The 17,935-nt window shown below is 48.2% G+C and overlaps 1 protein-coding gene across 2 annotated transcripts in view; it reads left to right on the top strand.

Moving 5' to 3' along the window:
• SLC30A9 (solute carrier family 30 member 9) overlaps positions 1-17,935 on the top strand; it is a 257,679-nt gene that overhangs the window by 53,296 nt on the left and 186,448 nt on the right. For both annotated transcript variants that reach the window (XM_030191340.1, XM_030191341.1), the window contains exons 3-4: positions 707-769; positions 3,586-3,685. In XM_030191340.1, the coding sequence (XP_030047200.1) occupies positions 707-769; positions 3,586-3,685 (163 nt within the window). The remainder of the gene's footprint in view (positions 1-706; positions 770-3,585; positions 3,686-17,935) is intronic.

Here is a 17,935-nt window from a genome sequence, read left to right on the forward strand (position 1 = left end):
CTGGTGCATAGACCTCAGCTCTGACACAGGCACGAGAATCAGATGTCACCTGACCTACTGGCGCGTGCATGTGGCGGCCTCTCAGCACCCACTGCCAATGGATCAGAGACAAATCTTACATGTGCACACCAGAGTGTGCCAAGTTCCAACTTCCGTTCCTTCCTTGCCTACAGTGCTGTGGCTCAAATCCAGAAAGAGCTGAGGGAGCTGACTGGAACTTTCTTTTATGTACTTTTAAATTCTTACGGGGATGGGTGGGGATGGGTTAAATTCTTACGGGGACGGGTGGGGATGGGTTGGGGTGGTTTAAATTTTTGCGGGGATGGGCGGGGACGGGTAAGATTCCAGTGGGGATGGGTGGGGACGGGTAAGATTCCAGCAGGGACGGGCGGGGATGGGTAAGATTTCTGTCCCCGTGCAACTCTCTAATTCAGAGCAAACTAAAAAAAAAAAAAAAAAAGAGAGAGGACTGCAAGACTAATTGCTTACATATGCATATGAGGGCTTTGGGTACTCTGGCTAATCCAGTGGTGTCAAATGTGGCTGTGCTTTGCTGCTGTTTCTGGGGAACTCTTATTATACGTAAACAATTTTCCTTTTTCCTCCATTCAAAATTGGTGACTTTGTTTTCCTTTCTTGGATAGTTATTGTGTAATTCTATCAAACATTCTTTTTTGGAAAACATAAATATTTCAAACTTTTGCAGGTCAGAAACCTGGTAATCTAGGACAAAAACCAGTTTTTCAAGAACTCCCTCTTCATATTAAAGGTAAGGAGTACTTTATATTGTAGTTTAGGACTATGCTCTGTGTAGATGCTTAATAGTATAGGATTTCATTAATTTTATTTCTAATAATGGTATTGAGATGTGCATGGATAGGTTTCTTTACATAAACTTTATATTTCAGAGACATGCTCAAAACAAAAAAAAATGTTTTTTAAATCCTCTTAATTTTGAGGTTGGTTTCCTACAGGAAGACTGGTTGTTATGTGTGTGTGTGTCAGTCTGCCTGTCCTTCCCTTTAAGTGCCCGCTTCATCCCTAAATTACATTTGAACTGTTCAAGCTCATTTGAATTTGTTAATCTTGAGAGAATTCTGTGCCACTGTACATTGCAGCATTTGTTCAAAATTCCCGTCCTGTGCGGAGTTCTACACAGGAACCAGGAGGCAGTGGATGATTCCATTGTTGCCTGCCCATCCACTCCTGGCACCCTCTTCCTTCAGTGCAGGACATCATGCTGCAGGACAGACCCAGATTGTAATCTCTTCTACTCCTACTCTCTGTTCTCCTCTCGCCCTTTTAACCTAATCAGTACAAGTGGAAGAGGAGGTAAGTGGTTATGTCAGGCTGCTTCGTCGTCCTCTTCCTGCCACTTGAGACATACTGCTAAATTTGAACTGTACAGGTTACCACATAGCCTCGTGGTTCAAATTCAGAAGTCTGCCCATGTCAGTAGAGGAGGAGAAGAATGCAGTCATTTTCCTCCATCACTTGTGCCACTTGGGCTCCTGGTGGGGGGAGGTATAGGAGTACGAAGAGAGATTACAAGCTTTCCCATTTGGAGAGGGGGGGATAAATGCTGCAAGGAGAGGGAAGAGAGGTCAAGTTTTTTTTTTTTTGGGGGGGGGGGGGGGAGCTAGAGGTGTGGCCTTGTAGTGGGGGGCAGATTCAGGAGAGAGCTTGGAGATGAGTTTGAGAGAGAGCTGTGGGGGATGTGTGTTATGTGCCGGGGGTCTCAGAAAGATAATAGGAGAGAAATGGGAGTCTTTCTGAAGGATGGAAATAGAGAGAAAGAAAGCTAGAGGATTTCCACCTTGGAGTGGAGTGCAAAGAAACTTTGTTGAACTTGTGTGTGTGTGTGTGGGGGGGGGGGGGGGGTCAAGCTGAGTGTGAGATTGAGTCTAAGCAGAGTGAGGGTTGGGGGAGTTGGGCCTGGAGCAGGGAAGAACCGAGCCTTTACGATAGGAGAATTCTAAAGAAAGAAATTGAAAATATGTAATTCTGCAGACTTCTAAAATACGTGCAGAATTTTCAAATATTTTTTGCACAGAATTCTATAATTTCCTTAGCATCCACCACATTAGTCCAGGAAGAGGGAGCTGAGTCCACAAAGCAGAAGGTGGAGATAGAAAACTACAGAAGTGTGCACATAGGAGCCAACTTTTCAAACTTATTGGGGGTGCTAAGCCCAGTGGAAATAACCCCTCCATGGACACATACAAGGAATTTTCTCAATATTGGGGGTGCTCAAGCACCCACAGAGTCGGCTCCTATGAGTGTGCACTTCTCTATAAAGATACAGTGCAGTTCCCACACCTCTGGCATTGCAAGGAATTTTTTTTTTCAGAACTTCAAAGGGACACTCTAGGGTGAAACTGCTAAATTGGAACTCATCAAAAAAGTTTAACACCATCATTGTAGGTTTGAATAAGGACAATGGATTCATGGCTTAATACAGGTGTGAATCTGCTTAGCTATTCTTAGGTAATCCTGTCTGGGGTCAGTGCAGAAAGCTATCATGCACAGAAATGTGCGCTTACCATGGGGTGTATGATGTGAGCTGCTAGCCACTAGCCCTCAGTTCGTTTGTATTTCCCAAGATATGACCAAGTAACCTACTCAGAAAGATCTGATAGAATACTTAGCTGGTTTTATTACATACTTGGATATAGGTCAAGTGCTGCAAAAAATTATGGCAATCAGGTCAGTGATCAGATAAAGCACAGGAACAGCAGGCTCTAACTCCAGGCTGAAGGGAGAAGACAGAGATCATGAATTTTCCTTACATAAAAGCAGGCGTCTCACAAAACAGCAGAAATACAGTAAATATATTCTTTCCTGTCAATATTCAGCCCGTGATGGTCAATGTTTTTTTTTTAAACGCTAACTGCCACGGGCAGAATTAGCCCCAGGATCTTCGGTGCCAGGCCATGTCCAGACACCAGCATTGACTATTTGGGGCTAAATATACATGCACTGGCTGCTGTAGCTTATTTCTTTTATGTAACTCACCAGTTGTCAATTTTAACTGAACTCTGCAGTTGTCACCACGCCTTTTTCGCACCCTTTTGCACTTCTGAACACTTTCTCATTATTCTGTTTCCAACTCCCCCTTGTCTGCCCCTCCCCCTCCCCATCCCCATGTATCTTCATGTATATTTACCCCACCTCCTGAACTTTATGTATCTGACAAAGTAGACTCTGATGAAAGCTTATGCCTCAATAATCAAAAATGAGTAGCCTTGTGTCATTGCTACCACGGCTTTGCTTGAATGGGATGCTTCTGTTTTTTTCATTCTTTACATGTGTTTGGTGCCTATGCATAATTCTGAAGGCAGTCTCCTTGCTATGCTTGAGGTTAAATAGTGGGCTAAATAGTTTGGCTGTCAGTATATTAAATGATTTAGAATCTGATTTATGCAGTAGTTTCTCCCCTTTTATGTTTTTGACAAGAGTTGAATGGATTCCTTTCCTCATTCTATTTATTTAAAAATCTGAAATATTACATGGAAATCTTAGACTGAATGTTTAGCATTTAAAGCAGTACTGTTGAAAATAGATTCCTTTTTAATTTTTATTCAGTTAAAGCGGTGCTGAAGAAGAGTGAGTATGGCGCTAGATACACGCAGAATAACTTCATTACAGGCATTCGAGCAATGAATGAATTCTGCCTGAAACCAAGGTACTTTTTAAACAGTTTATGTTATGATTGTGCCTAAGATGATGTTTTCAGTAATATTTAGAATCTTCTATTATATCTTAGTACGACTTGAAGAAGATAACTTTTTAGCATACAGATTCAATAGTCCTCTTCTCAGTGCTTTTTTTGTAAGAAAAAAAGGTGCCGGTACTCATTATGGGCGGAGTCACCACATATGGCTCCACCCCTATGATAGCCACACCCCTTATACCAGCCATGGCGCATATAAGCAGACATCATTGAAAATATACTGGTATAGTAGAAAAACAATAACTTGTGGGTTTTTTTCATTATAAATCATTTCTGTAAGATGTTACAGCTCCAGTTTACCCAGTGCAAAATAAGACAGCAGATGTAAATTCTCAAATTGGACAAATTCCAAACACTAAAATGAAAATAAAATGATTTTTTCTACCTTTGTTGTCTGGTGACTGTTTTCTATCCATACTGGTCCAAGTGTCTGATTCTGCTGTTCTCTTAACTACGTTTCCAGGGCTTCCTTTCCATTTATTTCTTTACTTTCCTCCTTTATTCTTCCATGTGCAGCATTTCGCCTCTCTCCCCGCCAACCCCTCCATCCATCCATGTCCAGCAATTCTCCTCTATCTCCTGCTCTCCTCTCCATCCATTTCCAGCATTTCTCCTTCCTCCCCTGCCAATCTCATCCATGTGCATCTCCTTCCTATCTTACCTCCCCTCCATCCATGCCCAGCATGTCTCCTCTCTCCCCTGCCCTCCCATATCCAGCGATTCTCCTCTGTCCCGTCCTCACCTGCCATCCATGTCCAGCGATTCTTCTCTGCCCCCTGCCATCCATGTCCAACAATTCTCTCTTCCCTGCCCTCCCCTCCCAGCAGTGTCCAGCAATTCTCTGTTCCCTCCCCTCCCAGCCATGTCCAGCAATTCTCCGTTCCCTGCCCTCCCAGCAATGTCCAGCAATTCTCTGTTCCCTGCCCTCCCCGTCCAGCAATGTCCAGCAATTCTCCGTTCCCTCCCCTCCCAGCAATGTCCAGCAATTCTCCGTTCCCTGCTCTCCCCTCCCCTCCCAGCAATGTCCAGCAATTCTCCATTCCCTGCCCTCCCCTCACCTCCCAGCAATGTCCACCACCAATTCTTCGTTCCCTCCCCCCCCCAGCAATGTCCACCACCAATTCTCCGTTCCCTCCCCCCCCTAGCAATGTCCACCACCAATTCTCCGTTCCCTCCCCTCCCCTCCCAGCAGTGTCCAGCAATTCTCTGTTCCCTCCCCTCCCAGCCATGTCCAGCAATTCTCCGTTCCCTGCCCTCCCCTCCTAGCCATGTCCAGCAATTCTCCGTTCCCTGCCCTCCCCTCCCAGCAATGTCCACCACCAATTTTCCGTTCCCTCCCCTCCCAGCAATGTCCACCAGCAATTCTCTGTTCCCTCCCCTCCCAGCAATGTCCACCACCAATTCTCCGTTCCCTCCCCTCCCAGCAATGTCCACCACCAATTCTCCGTTCCCTGCCCTCCCCTCCCAGCAATGTCCACCACCAATTCTCCGTTCCCTCCCCTCCCAGCAATGTCCACCACCAATTCTCCGTTCTCTCCCCTCCCAGCAATGTCCACCACCAATTCTCCGTTCCCTCTCTTCCCAGCAATGTCCAGCAATTCTCTGTTCCCTCCCCTCCCAGCCATGTCCAGCAATTCTCCGTTCCCTTCCCTCCCCTCCCCTCCTAGCCATGTCCAGCAATTCTCCGTTCCCTGCCCTCCCCTCCCCTCCCAGCAATGTCCACCACCAATTCTCCGTTCCCTGCCCTCCCCTCCCCTCCTAGCCATGTCCAGCAATTCTTCGTTCCCTCCCTTCCCCTCCCAGCAATGTCCACCACCAATTCTCCGTTCCCTGTCCTCTCCTCTCCCATGTCCAACAATTCTCGGACCTTTTTTTTGCACCCCCCCCCCCCCCCCCGGGCGACATTCCCGGCGAGTCCTGACTTTACTTTTTTTTTTTAAGACTCAGAACGCGCGAACGATGCAGCCGGCAGCGATTGAAAGAGGCTGTCTGGCGTCTGCGTCGGAGCTTCCCTCACCCTCTGCAAGTCCTGCCTATGTGGAAACAGGAAGTTGTAACAACAAAGGCGGGACTCGCAGAGGGTGAGGGAAGCTCCGACGCAGACGCCAGACAGCCTCTTTCAATTGCTGCCGGCTGCATCGTTCGCGCGTTCTGAGTCTTAAAAAAAAAAAGTAAAGTCAGGACTCGCCGGGAATGTCGCCCGGGGGGGGGGGGGGGGGGGGTGCAAAAAAAAGGTCCGAGAATTGTTGGACATGGGAGAGGAGAGGACAGGGAACGGAGAATTGGTGGTGGACATTGCTGGGAGGGGAAGGGAGGGAACGAAGAATTGGTGGTGGACATTGCTGGGAGGGGAGGGCAGGGAACGGAGAATTGCTGGACATGGCTAGGAGGGGAGGGCAGGGAACGGAGAATTGGTGGTGGACATTCGCGTGTTCTGAGTCTTAAAAAAAAAAAAAAAAGTAAGTGCAGGACTCGCCCGGAGTGTCGTGTGGGGGGGGGGGGGGGGGGGCAAAAAGAAAGGTGCCGGTACGCTGTACCGTTGCGTACCGGCACAAAAAAAGCACTGCCTCTTCTCAACTTATCGGTTTATGACTGTTGATTTCAAATCATATCTTTCGCATCTAGCAAGTCACCAGAAGGAAAAAAAAGGAACAATGGAGGAAAATGCCTCAAAAGAGCACCCTGTTATTGTGGTACAGCCTACTTTATCCGGGAGTATTCACTCTCATCATCGGCACAAATCCTCCACCTCCTTAAGATTATTCTATATTTTCGATAATAAAAGTTTTCTCTTATTTTCTTTTTTTCTTATTATAAGCTGAACTTATCTGTGCATGCTGCCCAGTGTTATCCAAACGCCACGGCCGTGTACTGTTTGTAGCTCAGCCCTCCCCACTGCCTCTTTGCAGCAGCAGTGCCAGAAGGAGAAACCGCTTCATTAGAAAGCTCATCTCGACTAGATTGCTTTTTGAGACCTGCCACGGACCCTGAAGAAGGTTCGAAACTTTGACCATGGTCGGCCGTGGCGTTTGGATAACACTGGCAGCACACACAGATAAGTTCAGCTTATAATAAGAAAAAAAGAAAATAAGAGAGAACTTTTATTATCAAAAATATAGAATAATCTTAAGGAGGTGGAGGATTTGAGCCAATGATGAGAGTGAATGCTCCCGGATCAAGTAGGCTGTGCCACAATAAGAGGGTGCTCTTTTGAGGCATTTTCCTCCATTGTTTCTTTTCTTTCCTTCTGGTAAATTGCTAGGTGTGAAAGATATGATTTGAAATCAACAGTCATAAACCGATAAGTTGAGAAGAGGACTACTGAATCTGTATTCAATAATATTTAGAACTCAGACTGAAGAAGTCACCTTAAAATGTGAATTGGTAGACTGGTCCCAGCACAGTGGTTCCAGGTTCAGATCACCTCCCTGGGCCAGAACTCGCCATAGATGTAATTCACTAAGGTGCAGAGTGGAAAAGAAGGGGATAGCTTGTTTCAGTGGTTATTTCTGCTAGCTGATGAGTGGCATTAAAAAAGAAAAAAAAAAACCCAAACAAGTGATGGAGGTTAGTTTGCTCACTTGTGTCAAAGTATAAGCATTTAGTTTTTGCCTTAAAGATATTTCCACTGTTTCTCCTTCCTTCCCCTCCCCCCCCCCCCCAGTTGAATTACTGAAAATACAGTAATCATGCTGGGCTTGCAGGCAAGTTGATACTCTTCTCCCATACTTGAGAAATATACCCCCTAATTCTGTAGCCAAAAATTGCATGTGCTAATTTGTGTGCATGCCCAATTTGTGTGCAAAATTTAAAGCTAATTAGCGCCAATAATTGGCTTTTTAACAAGCAATTATTGGCACTAATTTGAACTTTATGCATGTAAATTTAGGCGCGGGATCCACACCTTTATTTTACATGCAATTCGAAATAGGGGGTGCAGAAATGGGAGGCTCATGGGCGGAACGGGGGCGTTCCTAAAATTAGCACGTGTTTTAGAACAATGGGGATACATGCCTATTCTCCGAGGACAAGCAGGCTGATATTCTCACGTGTGGGTGACATCACGTCGGTCCCCGGAGGATTTTAGCAAAAAATCGTAGAAGTCTCTTCTGGAGCATTCTACCACGCGAGGCGCCCGCACTGCGCATGCACGTACACGATTTCCCACCCGTCGCGCGGTCACGCTTCTCAGTTCTTTCTTTTCCGTGTCTGAGGAGACACGGAGTTCTGTAACCAGCGCTTCGCGTTCTCTAGGCCTCCGGAGTGGAAGTTCTTTTCTCTGAGAAGTTCGTTTTTACCCTTTTCGAGGGTTCATTTAAAAAAAAAAAATTTAGTTCCTTTATTTCTTAGTTTTTTTGTTTTCTAAGTTTCCTTTCTCTTTTCGTTGCAACTGTTCTTAGGTCGCTCGATCGGGTATTTTTCCCTTTTTTTGTCTTTTTTTTTTTTTTTAAACACAATTGCGTCCTTTGATTTTGCGGAGGCGATTTTCCCCGCGATGTCATCGAAGACGCCCAGCGGCTTCCAGCCATGCGCCCACTGCAAACGGACCATCTCTGGCACTGATCCGCACTCCTGGTGCCTTCAGTGCCTTGGGCCCGACCATCTTCAGGAAAGCTGTAAGTTGTGCCTAAAAATGAAAAAGCGCGCTGAGCTCTATAGAGAGGCCCAAAGAGAAAAGCTTTTTGGGTTCTGTGCATCGGCGTCGACATCGGTACCGTCGACGTCGAAGGCAGCGCTGGCATCGGGAGACGGGGTACAGGCTGCCAAAAGACCGATGCACACTGGGAGCAGTGATGCATCAAGCGGGTCTCCACCTGCCTCGGCGCCTCCTGCTTTGCAGGCCCCCCGGGACCGACCTCTATCGGACCCAGCCCCGAGGAAGCGTGTGGATTCCACGTCTTCCTCACAGGTACCGAGGAGTCTCGATGACGGGCATCGGGTGAAGGCCAAGAAGCACCGTCATCGTTCTCCTTCTAGACACGGTACCGCGAGCTCCGGGTCGTCGAGGCATTCGGCACCCAAGAAGCGTTGATGCAGAGAGGATCGCTCTCCCTCTGTCATGGAGGTATCGACGCGCAGGTCGTCTGGCAGCCCGGTACCGTCTCCCCAGTCTCTGCAGATTCTGCCTCTGAAGCCCGAACCGACACCGCAGCCTTCCCTGACAGCTTCTGTAGATGAGCACATCAAGGCTATTTTTCCTGATTTTACGGAAGCGGTGCTGCACCATTTGCGCCCGGTACCGGTACCGACGGTGCCGGAGGCTCCTGCAGCATTGTGCCTTTCACTGGTGGTGAGGACCCCTTCTCCGGTACCGCTTCCGGTATCGGGGTCGGTAGCCTCCCGGGTCGACTCTCCATTGCCTTCGGTGGAGGAAGCTTCACCGGAGTCGACTTCTCGACACTGTCATCGAGGTCACCGCACCTCCATGTTGAGACGGGCTCGGATCCGGGCTGCTCTTTCTGAGTTGCTTGCCCCATCCGATGATGGCTCATCTGATGAAGATATGAGGTTCATGGTGTTTTCTCTGCTGAGGATTCTCTAGGTCTTCCATCTGATTCAAACCACTCACCTCAGAGGCAGCTCTCCCCTCCGGAGAGCTTGTCTTTTTCATCTTTTGTGCGGGAAATGTCTGAGGCCATTCCCTTCCCTGTGGAGACTGTGGATGATCGAGGTCCTGGATTATCAATCTCCACCTAAGTCTTCTACCACAGCTCCTTTTCATGATACACTCAGGGAAGTGCTGATGAGGAACGGGGAGAAGCCTCTTTCATGCCCAACTATCCTCAAGAAGGCTGAATCCCAGTATCGGATCCACGGGGAACCCAGTTTTGTCCGGCCTCAGTTGCCCCATGATTCTGCGGTGGTGGATTCCGCTCTCAGAAGGGCAAAGAGTTCTAGGAACTTTGCCTCGGCGCCCCCGGTGCGAGAACATAGAACCTTGGATTCTTTTGGGAGGAAGGCATATCAGGCTGGCATGCTCGCAGCAAAATTCAATCGTACCAGCTCTTCACGAGCATTCATTTGCGGAACTCAGTGAGGCAGCTTGAGAGCTTGGTTGATGCGCTCCTGCCGGAGCAGGTTGAGCCTTTTCGTCAAGTGGTCAGACAGCAGAAGGCGTGTCGCAAATTTCTGTCCAGGGGCATTTACGATACTTGCGACGTGACATCCAGATTTTCTGCTATGGGTTTAGTGATGCACAGACTCTCATGGCTGCGTGCCTCTAACCTGGAGGAACGAACTCAGCAGAAGATTTTGGATATCCCTTGCCGGAGGGATCATCTTTTCGGTGAGTAGGTCGAGGAGTTGATTGATCATCTTTATCAGCGTGACAACGCTATGGACTCTCTCTCCCGCCGGGCGCCTTCTGCATCCGCTTCCTCATCTAGGAAGTTTTTTTAAAGGGAAGAGAAGTGCACCGTACGCCTGTAGAGGCCATAAGTACACTCCTGCTTCTCGACAGCCGGTTCAGGCTCTGCCACAGCACGCTCGTTCTCGTCAACAGCGTGCGCCGAAACAGGCCCCTGCAGCTCCCCAGCAAAAACCAGGGACGGGTTTTTGACTGGCTCCAGTTGAGCATAGCCACTGTAAACGTGTCCATGCCGGGCGATCTACCTGTCGGGGGGAGGTTAAAATTTTTTCACCAAAGGTGGCCTCTAATAACCTCCGACTGGTGGGTTCTTCAAATAGTCCGGTTAGGATACACCCTCAATCTGGAATCCAAACCTCCAAATTGCCCACCAAGAGCTCAGTCCTTCAGCTCTCAACACAAGCAAGTACTTGCAGAGGAACTCTCCGCCCTTCTCAGCGCCAATGCGGTCGAGCCCGTTCCACCAGGGCAGGAAGGGCTGGGATTCTATTCCAGGTACTTTCTTGTGGAAAAGAAAAGGGGGGGGATGCGCCCCATCCTAGATTTAAGGGGCCTGAACAAATATCTGGCTCGAGAAAAGTTCAGGATGCTTTCCCTGGGCACCCTTCTTCCCATGATTTAGGAAAACGATTGGCTATGCTCTCTGGACTTAAAGGATGCTTATACTCACATCTCGATACTTCCAGCTCACAGGACGTATCTGCGGTTTTGGCTGGGAACGCAGCATTTTCAGTACTGTGTGCTGCCTTTTGGCTTGGCGTCTGCGCCCAGGGTATTTACCAAGTGCCTGGCAGTTGTTGCAGCGTCTCTACGCAGACTGGGAGTGCATGTGTTCCCTTATCTCGACGATTGGCTGGTGAAGAGCACCTCCCAGGAAGGAGCTTTACAGTCCATGCGGATGACTATTCAGGTGCTGGAGCTACTAGGCTTTGTCATCAATTACCCAAAGTCCCATCTCCACACGGTTCAAAAATTGGAATTCATAGGGCCTCTGTTGTGCACGAAGACAGCTTGTGCCTATCTTCCCGAGCCAAGAGCAGACAACCTTCTGTCTCTGGTCGCCAAGGTTCAAGCATCTCAACAGATCACAGCTTGGCAGATGTTGAGACTTCTGGGGCACATGGCTTCCACAGTTCATGTAATTCCCATGGCACGTCTTCACATGAGATCAGCTCAGTGGACCCTAGCTTCCCAGTGGTATCAAGCTACAGGGGATCTAGAGGATGTGATCCAGCTGTCCACTGACTTTCGGAATTCCCTTCAGTGGTGGACAATTCGATCCAATCTGGTTTTGGTGCGCCCATTCCAAATTCCTCAGACACAAAAAGTGCTGACGACGGATGCATCCCTCTAAGGGTGGGAGCGCAAGTAGATGGGCTTCATACTCAAGGAGCTTGGTCCCTTCAGGAAAAGCGTCTTCAGATCAACCTCCTGGAGTTGTGAGCGATCTGGAATGCTCTAAAGTCTTTCAGAGATCGGCTATCCAACCAAATTATTCTGATACAAACAGACTGTCAGGTTGCGATGTACTACACAAACAAGCAAGGGGGTACCGGATCTCGACCTCTGTGTCAGGAGGCTGTGCAGATGTGGCTTTGGGCTCGCCAACACAGCATGTTTTTCCAAGCCATTTATCTAGCCAGCGTAAACAACAGTCTGGCCGACAGGTTGAGCAGGATAATGCAACCTCACGAGTGGTCGCTGAACATGGCTGTAGCCAGAAAGATTTTCCAAGAGTGGGGCACTCCCTCGGTGGATCTTTTTGCCACTCAACTCCATCACAAGGTCCCTCAGTTCTGTTCCAGACTTCAGGCCCACGGCAGGCTAGCGTCGGATGCCTTCCTCCTTCATTGGGGGACAGGCCATCTGTATGTGTATCCTCCCATACTTCTTGTGGGGAAGAATTTGCTGAAACTCAAGCAAGATCGTGGAACCATGATTCTGATTGCTCCCTTCTGGCCGCGTCAGATTTGGTTCCCTCTTCTTCTGGAGTTGTCCTCCGAAGAACCGAGGAGATTGGAGTGTTTTCCAACTCTCGTTACTCAGAACAAGGGGGCACTTCTACATCCCAATCTCCAGTCTCTGGCTCTCACGGCCTGGATGTTGAGAGCTTAGAATTTGCCTCCTTGGGTCTTTCTGAGGGTGTCTCCCGAGTCTTGCTTGCTTCCAGGAAAGATTCCACTAAAAGATGTTACTCTTTTAAATGGAAGAGGTTTGCCGTCTGGTGTGACAGCATGGCCCTAGATCCTTTTTCTTGTCCTACACAGACCCTGCTTGAATACCTTCTGCATTTATCAGAGTCTGGTCTCAAGACCAACTCCGTAAGAGTTCACCTTAGTGCGATTAGTGCTTACCATCAACGTGTAGATGGTCAGCCTATCTCTGGACAGCCTTTAGTTGTTCGCTTCATGAGAGGTTTGCTTTTGTCAAAGCCCCCTGTCAAACCTCCTGCAGTGTCATGGGATCTCAATGTCATTCTCACCCAGCTGATGAAACCCCCTTTCGAGCCACTGAATTCCTGCCATCTGAAGTACTTGACCTGGAAGGTCATTTTCTTGGTGGCTGTTATTTCAGCTCGTAGGGTCAGTGAGCTTCAGGCTCTAGTGGTTCATGCTCCTTATCTTAAATTTCATCATAACAGAATTGTCCTCCGCACGCACCCTAAGTTCTTGCCAAAGGTGGTGTCAGAGTTCCATCTGAACCAGTCAATTGTCTTGCTAACATTTTTCCCCGCCCTCATACAAGTCCTGGTGAAAGCAAGCTGCACACTTTGGACTGCAAAACAATATTGGCCTTTTACGTGGAGCGGACAAGCCCCCACAGACAGTCCGGCCAGTTGTTTATTTCTTTTAAACACCATATCTAATTGGCTAGCAGATTGCATTTCCTTCACTTATGCCCAAGCTGGGCTGACTTTAGAGGGCCATGTCACGGCTCATAATGTTAGAGCCATGGCTGCGTCAGTGGCTCATCTGAGGTCAGCCACTATTGAAGAGATCTACAAGGCTGTGACGTGGTCGTCAGTCCACACATTCACATCTCACTACTGCCTTCAGCAGGATAGCTGACGCGACAGTCGGTTTGGGCAGTCGGTGCTGCAGAATCTGTTTGGGGTTTAGAATCCAGCTACAACCCTCCTAGGCCCATTTTTATTCTGTTACAGGCTGCACTCTTAGTTAGATGTTTCTTGTTTAAAGTCAATCTTTGTTATGACCTCGCCGTTGCGAGGTCCAATTGACCAATGTTTGTTGTTTTGAGTGAGCCTGGGGGCTAGGGATACCCCACACGTGAGAATATCAGCCTGCTTGTCCTCAGAGAAAGCGAAGTTTCTTACCTGAAGCAGGTATTCTCTGAGGACAGCAGGCTGGATATTCTCACAAACCCTCTCTCCTCCCCTTTGGAGTTGATTTCTTTTCATCTATTGGATTCAACTGAGGAACGTGACCACGCGACGGGCGGGAAATCGTGTACGCGCATGTGCAGTGCGGGCGCCTCGCTCGGTAGAACGCTCCAGAAGAGACTTCTATGATTTTTTGCTAAAATCCTCTGGGGGCCGACGTGACGTCACCCACACGTGAGAATATCCAGCCTGCTGTCCTCGGAGAATACCTGCTTCAGGTAAGAAACTTCGCTTTCTCCAAGGACAAGCAGGTTGCTTGTTCTCACATGTGGGGCGGCGTACATGGCGGTCCCAGGAACGGAGATTTTCCAGCAAAATCTTCAAAACTTTTACGACAGCCAGTAGAGCGCGGGATGGACGCACCGCGCATGCGCGGCCATCTTCCCGCCCGCGTCCGTTCCCGCCTCAGTTTTTTCTTTTCCGCGGTGAAGAGTGGCTGCGTGTCGGTCTCTCTCCCTTAGGTCCCAGGAAAAACTTAGGCGCCTTTTGCGAGTTTTGTATCGCTTTCTTTTTATTTCAAGTCATAAGTACATAAGTAGTGCCATACTGGGAAAGACCAAAGGTCCATCTAGCCCAGCATCCTGTCACCGACAGTGGCCAATCCAGGTCAAGGGCACCTGGCACGCTCCCCAAACGTAAAAACATTCCAGACAAGTTATACCTAAAAATGCGGAATTTTTCCAAGTCCATTTAATAGCGGTCTATGGACTTGTCCTTTAGGAATCTATCTAACCCCTTTTTAAACTCCGTCAAGCTAACCGCCCGTACCACGTTCTCCGGCAACGAATTCCAGAGTCTAATTACACGTTGGGTGAAGAAAAATTTTCTCCGATTCGTTTTAAATTTACCACACTGTAGCTTCAACTCATGCCCTCTAGTCCTAGTATTTTTGGATAGCGTGAACAGTCGCTTCACATCCACCCGATCCATTCCACTCATTATTTTATACACTTCTATCATATCTCCCCTCAGCCGTCTCTTCTCCAAGCTGAAAAGCCCTAGCCTTCTCAGCCTCTCTTCATAGGAAAGTCGTCCCATCCCCACTATCATTTTCGTCGCCCTTCGCTGTACCTTTTCCAATTCTACTATATCTTTTTTGAGATACGGAGACCAGTACTGAACACAATATTCCAGGTGCGGTCGCACCATGGAGCGATACAACGGCATTATAACATCCGCGCACCTGGACTCCATACCCTTCCTAATAACACCCAACATTCTATTCGCTTTCCTAGCCGCAGCAGCACACTGAGCAGAAGGTTTCAGCGTATCATCGACGACGACACCCAGATCCCTTTCTTGATCCGTAACTCCTAACGCGGAACCTTGCAAGACGTAGCTATAATTCGGGTTCCTCTTACCCACATGCATCACTTTGCACTTGTCAACATTGAACTTCATCTGCCACTTGCACGCCCATTCTCCCAGTCTCGCAAGGTCCTCCTGTAATCGTTCACATTCCTCCTGCGACTTGACGACCCTGAATAATTTTGTGTCATCGGCGAATTTAATTACCTCACTAGTTATTCCCATCTCTAGGTCATTTATAAATACATTAAAAAGCAACGGACCCAGCACAGACCCCTGCGGGACCCCACTAACTACCCTCCTCCACTGAGAATACTGGCCACGCAATCCTACTCTCTGCTTCCTATCTTTCAACCAGTTCTTAATCCATAATAATACCCTACCTCCGATTCCATGACTCTGCAATTTCTTCAGGAGTCTTTCGTGCGGCACTTTGTCAAACGCCTTCTGAAAATCCAGATATACAATATCAACCGGCTCCCCATTGTCCACATGTTTGCTTACCCCCTCAAAAAAATGCATTAGATTGGTGAGGCAAGACTTCCCTTCACTAAATCCGTGCTGACTTTGTCTCATCAGTCCATGTTTTTGTATATGCTCTGCAATTTTATTCTTAATAATAGCCTCCACCATCTTGCCCGGCACCGACGTCAGACTCACCGGTCTATAATTTCCCGGATCTCCTCTGGAACCCTTCTTAAAAATCGGAGTAACATTGGCTACCCTCCAGTCTTCCGGTACTACACTCGATTTTAGGGACAGATTGCATATTTCTAACAGTAGCTCCGCAAGTTCATTTTTTAGTTCTATTAATACTCTGGGATGAATACCATCAGGTCCCGGTGATTTACTACTCTTCAGCTTGCTGAACTGACCCATTACATCCTCCAAGGTTACAGAGAATTTGTTTAGTTTCTCCGACTCCCCCGCTTCAAATATTCTTTCCGGCACCGGTGTCCCCCCCAAATCCTCCTCGGTGAAGACCGAAGCAAAGAATTCATTTAATTTCTCCGCTACGGCTTTGTCCTCCTTGATCGCCCCTTTAACACCATTTTCGTCCAGCGGCCCAACCGACTCTTTGGCCGGTTTCCTGCTTTTAATGTATCTAAAAAAATTTTTACTATGTATTTTTGTCGCCTTTTGTTCTCTTTTTATTTCCAGTTTAAAACATTTTTTAAAAAAACACCTGATGACACAAAGTTATTCAAAGTTGTTAAATCGCGACAGGATTGTGAAAAATTACAAGAGGACCTTACGAGACTGGGAGACTGGGCGGCTAAATGGCAGATGACGTTTAATGTGAGCAAGTGCAAGGTGATGCATGTGAGAAAAAAGAACCTGAATTATAGCTACGTCATGCAAGGTTCCACGTTAGGAGTTACGGACCAAGAAAGGGATCTGGGTGTCGTCATCGATAATACACTGAAACCTTCTGCTCAGTGGGCTGCTGCGGCTAGGAAAATGAATAGAATGTTGGGTATTATTAGGAAAGGTATGGAAAACAGGTGTGAGGATGTTATAATGCCGTTGTATCGCTCCATGGTGCGACCGCACCTTGAGTATTGTGTTCCATTCTGGTTGCCGCATCTCAAGAAAGATATAGTAGAATTGGAAAAGGTGCAGAGAAGGGCGACTAAAATGATAGCGGGGATGGGACGACTTCCCTATGAAGAAAGATTAAGGAGGCTAGGGCTATTCAGCTTGGAGAAGAGACGGCTGAGGGGAGACATGATAGAGGCATATAAAATAATGAGTGGAGTGGAACAGGTGGATGTGAAGCGTCTGTTCACGCTTTCCAAAAATGCTAGGACTAGGGGGCATGCGATGAAACTACAGTGTAGTAAATTTAAAACAAATCGGAGAAAATTTTTCTTCACCCAACGTATAATTAAACTCTGGAATTCGTTGCCGGAGAAAGTGGTGAAGGCGGTTAGCTTAGCAGAGTTTAAAAAGGGGTTGGACGGTTTCCTAAAGGACAAGTCCATAAACCGCTACTAAATGGACTTGGGAAAAATCCACAATTCCAGGAATAGCATGTATAGAATGTTTGTACGTTTGGGAAGCTTGCCAGATGCCCTTGGCCTGGATTGGCCGCTGTCGTGGACAGGATGCTGGGCTCGATGGGCCCTGGTCTTTTCCCAGTATGGCATTACTTATTACTTAGTTTTTGCTCCTTGGTAAGTTTTCTTTCGTTTCCGTTGCGGCCTTCTTGGGCCGCACGTCCGCGGTACTCTCTTTTTGTGCCCTTGGTTGGCACCATCGAGCCGTTTGATTTCACCGCCATGATTTTTCCGCTGATGTCATCGAAGCCTCCCAGTGGCTTCAAAAAGTGTGCTCGGTGCCAGTGGTTGATCTCGGGCACTGACCCGCACTCCTGGTGCATCCAGTGCCTTGGGCCCGACCATCGGCCAGATGCTTGCAAGTTGTGTCTGAGCTTGAAAAAGCGGACACAGGCATCGAGAAGAGCTCTTGGGGATCGTCTTTTCGGAGCTCCGACTGATTTCTCGGCGTCGACAGCGATACCGAGGTCGGCGTCATCGATATCTGCACTGGGGATGGCATCGACATCGGGAGCGCAGGTAATGGCTGTCCGAACTTCACCTTTAGCTGGGAATAGTGAGCCGTCGAGTGGGTCTCCACCTGTCTCGAAGGCTCCTGCTGTGCAGGCCCACTGGGACCGACCAATGTCGGACCTGACCCCGAGGAGGCGTGTGGATTCCTCGTCCTCCTCATCGGTACCGAGGAGTTCCGGTGACGTGCTTTGCGCGAAGGTGAAGAAGCATCTGCACCGGTCTCCCTTGAGACACGGTACCGGGAGCTCTGGGGTGTCGAAGGATTCGACACCCGGAAAGCCTTGATGCCAGGAGGAGCGCTCACCCTCTATACAAGAGGTGTCGGTGCGTCGATCTTCAGACAGCCTGGTACCACCTCCCAGACCTTCACAGATTCTGACTTCGACTCCGGTACTGGCTCCACAGCCTTCCTCGACAGCGACTCTGGAGGAGAGCATTCGAGCTATTCTTCCCGGTCTTCTGGAAGGACTGCTGCATCAGTCTGTTCCGTTGTTACAAGAAATGATTTATCTTGGGGAAAAGAGCTCTAGCGAGCACTCGCTACTGTTTATAAT

Source organism: Microcaecilia unicolor, chromosome 2 (genome assembly GCF_901765095.1).
Source record: "Microcaecilia unicolor chromosome 2, aMicUni1.1, whole genome shotgun sequence".
Classification (NCBI taxonomy): domain Eukaryota; kingdom Metazoa; phylum Chordata; class Amphibia; order Gymnophiona; family Siphonopidae; genus Microcaecilia; species Microcaecilia unicolor.